General features: G+C 34.5%; 1 protein-coding gene across 1 annotated transcript; it reads left to right on the top strand.

Moving 5' to 3' along the window:
* Positions 1 to 2,306: 2,306 nt before the first annotated feature.
* Positions 2,307 to 3,902, top strand: ponzr2 (plac8 onzin related protein 2). The gene is made up of 4 exons (XM_051684877.1): positions 2,307 to 2,367; positions 2,615 to 2,728; positions 3,102 to 3,256; positions 3,329 to 3,902. The coding sequence occupies exons 2-4, from the start codon at positions 2,623 to 2,625 to the stop codon at positions 3,449 to 3,451; spliced, it is 384 nt and encodes a 127-aa protein (XP_051540837.1). The 5' UTR covers positions 2,307 to 2,367; positions 2,615 to 2,622; the 3' UTR covers positions 3,452 to 3,902.
* Positions 3,903 to 6,000: the final 2,098 nt, after the last annotated feature.

Here is a 6,000-nt window from a genome sequence, read left to right as displayed (position 1 = left end):
ATTGGCACCTTTGGACGATAGACAGCCTTTTTCAGAAGTTATACTATGACCCACATTGGCTGTTAAGACATGAGTTTCAGGATGCTACCGGGTCTTTCATGAGTAAGAGGCACTTAAGGCAAGGATGTAACCACATATTCAGGCAGTGATGAGCAAGCTATTCCAAAAATGTTGCAAGCTAAACTACCAGCTACTTAACAGAAAAATCTGTTAAGCTAAGCTAAAAGCTACACTTCAGAAAAAGTAGCAAGTTTAAGCATATTTCATTTTTTTTTCAACCGCAGATGCATGGAACATACCATCATAGATAAAGCATCTAAAAGGTGTATTCAGATGATGTTAATCAAAGCCACTTTTCAGTATAATACAGTACAACTATACAGTGTAGAGCAAAATGTGTGCGCACAAAAAAAAATTGTTTAATTAATATTTTGACATACTACATATACAAACATGTGTTCAATATGAAAAATCACTATTTGTACATTAGATTTTTATATATATATACTACTACCTCTACAAATCCCATACACATTTCAACAATTTCATTTGCACATTCCTGTATAAAATCTCATATACTATACTATACTGTACAATACTATACTATACTATACTATACTATGCATATACTATTCATCTTATCCTGTTATTCTGTGTCTAGCTGTTATATTTCTGTATGTACTAGAAGCTTTTGATTAAAGGCCAAATTCCTTGTGTGTGTGAGCACATCTGGGTAATAACAATGTGATTTCTGATGGTATCAGATGGTAAAACCATTCATATTGTATTGTGAACCGATTCAGACGTATGACCAAATCATTGTAAAGAACCGACTCAAATGAGAGATTAATTTGTGATCGGACATCCTTAGTTCTGATTCAAAACTGCCGATAGTAAACACTGGGTACAAGGCATGATGTAGTGGTGTAGCTTTTGTCAGCGCTACACAGCTACCTAATCAACTTTGCTACTGAAAAGCAACTTCATTTAAAAACTAGCGAAGCTACCACCTCGCTGCTCAGAAATGTAGTTAAGCTAATAGCTTCGCTATTTGTATCGAAGCTACTGCCCATCACTGTATTCAGGATTGGGGGGACCAAATTTAATAATTTAATAAACAACCATGGAAAAAACCCATATCAGAAGACCACTATTATGAATATTGAGGGGGGACATGTCTCCCTCAGTGTCTATGGTGGTTACGGCCTTGACATAAGGGAGATATTTAATGCATGCTACTGAATCATTTACCTCAGCAGAGACAGTTCTAGATACCTTTTGAGTGACTGGAGAAAAGTAATCGAATGCTGCTACCATCTGATACTAAAATCATCTGGCTTTGTAAATTTGAGAATGCAATTCCTTTGAATTTAGCCATTTGAAAGTGTAATTTCATGATTCTAAAGATTCTTGGAATTTAAAGTGTCTTGAGATTTCTGACCCAAAATTTTTTTAAGATGATTGCTCTGTATGTAGGCAGTGTTAGGTAAGTTACTCAAAAAGTAATCTGCTACAAATAACAAATTACTCCATTAATATTGTAATAAGATTACTTATGCCTCATCAAAAAAGTAATCACATTACTAATTACTTTACATTTAAGTTACATTTCTAAAACATTTTTCACAGACAGTTTTTTGTTTTTCCATGCAAAGGATTCAAAATAATGTCTATATTTCATTGTTGCATGCAAATCATACACTCTGAACCATTTTCTCCCTTACAATGACTCATTTGGTGGGCGCACATCCATCAACTGTCACAAAAAACGCATACAGATATATATACTGTATATGAATAAGCATAATTTATTTTAAAAATGTATTCAACATAAATAATATTTTACCCAAGTAATGTAATTAAAAGTAATTAATTAAATGTCAGTTATTATAATCTGATTACAAGAATTTATAATGTAAAACAACACACTACTTTTGACTAAAAAGTAATTCGTTTACAGTAACTAATTACTTTGTAATCAGATTACACCCAACACTGTGCATATGCTATCAGTTATTTCGATACCTAATGTGGCTAGTTTCATGAGAAGCTATAAATATACTTATTTTCATAAAATAAGCATGTCTGGAATCTTCTTAAACAATCCAACAGTCCGCACCCTTTATTATTTTTTATTTTTTTTGTCTGTGTTGTATTTATATAAATGTGTAATGCTTGAAGGATGCTGACATGATCAGGTCCAACAGGTTGAGGAGGTTTATAAGAAGTTCTTTTGTTCAAAGAGGATGATCACTTCTCATCTTTTGTCATCATCCTCCAATCAGTATAAAAGCATGATTGTTATTACAGATTTAGAATCAGCTGATACTTTCCAGAGTCCATTACACTGGATCTGACAACACACTGGTGAGTGTAAATTTTCTACACAGATATTTAGGATCTAAATAGCTTGTCATCACTCTGAATTGTTATGTGAGGCTAATAATTTAGCCTTTTGTTTTAGAGCATGAATACTTTTCACTGTGAAACTTGCAAGTCCTCTCTCTAAATATGAAATAAAGCTTTAACCACTTTTGTTTGGCTCAAAGGTGTTAAATGAGAGTTTGTGGTACTGAAGTCATAGCATGCTTCTTTTCCTGTTGTACATTTTTAGCTGTAAAGATGACAACCACAATGGTAATCAGACAGCCACAGCCTGTTATGGTCTCCACAGAATCTGATAAATGGGGATCAGGCATTTGTGACTGCTGCAATAATGTGCCTGAATGTAAGTGAGGTCGATGACTTTACCATACAACTGTGGCTAGTGGAATTTCAGTGACTTTCATCAATATATGCATAGAATGGAGCCATCCTTTTGTTACAAATACAGTTTCCCTAGGCAAAGTGCTTTGCTCAAGAATCAACCCCTGCTGGTTTGATCCGAAAAAAAATAAATAAATAAATACTTTTAATTACCAACCCATTTATCACTCCCAAAGCATTTACAGTATGTTACTATATTGTGTCTTAATGACATGGTGCCATGTACAATATTATAATTACTATGGACCTAGGTAAAAAAAAGAAAAAAAAAACAAAACAAAAAAAAACAAAAAAAAAATTATGAAGATTGTAATGATCCCATTCTCGGCGAACAGGCTGCTTTGCTTTCTGGTGTTTCTGGTGTTTTACCTGTATAAAAGCCAAGGAGCACGGTGAGTGTTTATGTCTCCCCCTGCTGGACGTCTGTGGGATCGCCCCACCCATAACACTGGCAATGAGGGTCTCAATGCGCAAACGTTATGGAATAAAGGTGAGAATCATCAGTCATCAGAATCATCATTAGTTAAAGTTGAGTATATGAGATATCTTTGTGTGTTTGTAGGGCACTATCTGTGATGACTGCGTGTTGGCCACATTCTGCAGACCCTGCGTTTGGTGTCAGATGTCACGAGAGATGAAGGCTCGAGCTATACAAGTCTCTCTCGTTGGTGCCAGGATTTTTTAAACTATTATGAAACAGCTATGCTCTTGTCATGTATGTCCTATAACTTATATAAGAAATTATGAAGGTAAACGTGTCAGCTGAAATAATGAATCACAGAAAGGGTTTCATATATTTATTCTTATGTCTCATTAAATCTGTATTTTAATTTTTATATAGTATTTAAATTGTATGATTCTCCTTAACTGTACATTAAATCACTTTTGATATTATTTGTGATAAAACACAAGGATATGTAAGTTTCCATGTAAGAAACTGAGACTGATGTTAAATTGGTATATGTCTCATCACTGTCATGACTGCTATGTTACTCGGAACTGCACCCCAGACTTTCACCCACTGTTGCACTTGTGCATATGGATGTGTGACAATAAAGTGATTTGATTTGATTTTGATTTGACTGCAGATTCACATGGCATTTGTGTTCTGAAATAAATGACCTCAAAGTTTCTTGCTGTAGATGGTTTTCATAGCAAATTTACTTGTTATAAACGTGAATGTGTGCATGGAAAAAGGCATAATGACTTTTTCAATGCCCATTTTGTGCACAAAACATTAAAACATGAGTCCTTGGGACTTCTTAAAAGTAGGTCTCATTTGTAATGTCTTTACTGCATGTATCTTTAGTGTTATTAATGAAACACACAAAGAGATAGAGATAAAAGAGTTGTAAAGGGCCAGTTTACCCCAAAATACAAATTCTCTCATCATTTACTCACACTCATGCCATCCCAGCAGGAGCAGATTATGACTAGCAAGGGCCCCGGGGCCAATTTATTTTTAGGGCCCCCCTTCCATCCAATAATCTTTTAAAGTTGAAAACTACGCAATAGATTTTCATTTATTCAAGTCTCTTTTAATACCTGTTATGTTATTTAGTAAGATTAATTCAAACACACAGCACGGATGTGGTAAAGAAACTGCTCAACCGAAACACATTTGCTGAACAGCCACTGTTCTTAAAGAGACAGTAACATTTTAACATTTGTTAAACATAAACTCAATGTAAATACTAAAAATTATTCATAAAAAAAAAGAAAAAGAAAAAAAAAAGAATTGCATGTAACAAAATGTGTGATAAATCTGTAAACTTGCATATATTTAAAGGTGCAATAATACATTATGAAACATTTCTGTTTCAACCTCATCAAACACTTTAAATATTGAAGAATTTAACAAATACAGTATAGGCTCCTACAGTATCTATGCAAGGGTTTGGTGAAATTCAGAAAAGTGTTCAGGAAGTTCTGGCTCATGCTGCTATATCTTTTCAACTCAACTGAATGATGGGATGCGTTCCATTCAGGTGATCATCCCTACACCCTATTTCTTTCAAATAGAGTGGTTATTTGGTCATTTTATTGGGAAATTATGTTTGGACGACCCTACAGCTTGGCTACCATTATTCTTCTTCCATTGAAAAGCCCTGAGAAGGCATCATTTAAGCCTTTTCAAAGTGTCCAAAAATCCCGTAGACAATATTACATTGGCAGAATATTTAAATGAGCTATGAGTCTGTTTTTGAATGTTCGTATTTTCAAACTTCAGCTCTCAAAACTTACACACAAGCCCTTTAATCTGCTTTAAGATGCTCTCTTCTTTCTGTCTGTCTTACTGATAATCCTGTAAAAATTTCTAACTTAATTTTAAACTATTTAAAACTTTCAGACAAGGTTTTGTCAGACCAACATTATAGTTTTTCTCAACAAACTTTACGTATCTAGTTTAATCAGTACTTTTGAACCACACAAAGTAAAACATCAATATTTTCTTTTTCCCAACCACCTAAGCCAAGTTATTTTTTGTAATATAGGGCAAACATCCAGTTATAGCAATTAATAGTATAATAAACGTTTTTGTTCGACAGCCCTTTTGCACATGTTGCTTGAATTCAATAAATACTAATTTAGGAATATCAGAAACAATATAAACATTATTGTTAATTTTACTTTATCAAAATCAGCAAAGATTTCACATAAAAAAAGATGAGTGCATCAAAATATGAAGGTAGCTATTTTGGAAGCTATTTTACAAGGTCTTCTACTTCAAGAAGAGCATGGAAACTTTCACCAGACAGCGTTATAAGATTAAAGAGTTACTCAAAAAAGGTAGTTAGAAACAGAAAGGCAAAAGGGGGTTGGAGGCCCTCATAGTCACAGCACCCTGTTGAGGGGGCCTTGTATAAGCTGTGGGGCCCACAAATTTAAGCATATACAAACATTTGTTTTCAAAGTTGATGGGCCACAAGACCTTGCAGCCCAGGCCCCCATGGTAGTCAAGGGGCCCTGGACACTGGCCCCATTGGCCCGGCCCGTAATTCACCTATGCATCCCAGATGTGTATGACTTCATTTCTTCTGCTGAACAAAAGCGAAGATTTTCAGAAGAATAAAAAAACAAAATTTGGTGCTACACCCCTGCATATGGACCATTTTTATGTTGTCTTTATGTGCTTTTTGGAGCTTCAAAATTCTGGCCACTATTCACGTGCATTTTATGGACATACAGAGCCGAGATATTCTCCTAAAAATCTTCATTTTTATTCTGCAAAGG

The sequence above is a fragment of the Myxocyprinus asiaticus genome, chromosome 43 (assembly GCF_019703515.2).
Source record: "Myxocyprinus asiaticus isolate MX2 ecotype Aquarium Trade chromosome 43, UBuf_Myxa_2, whole genome shotgun sequence".
Lineage (NCBI taxonomy): Eukaryota > Metazoa > Chordata > Actinopteri > Cypriniformes > Catostomidae > Myxocyprinus > Myxocyprinus asiaticus.
Note: the sequence above shows the minus strand (reverse complement) of the source record. Positions and strands in the feature narration are given on the sequence as shown.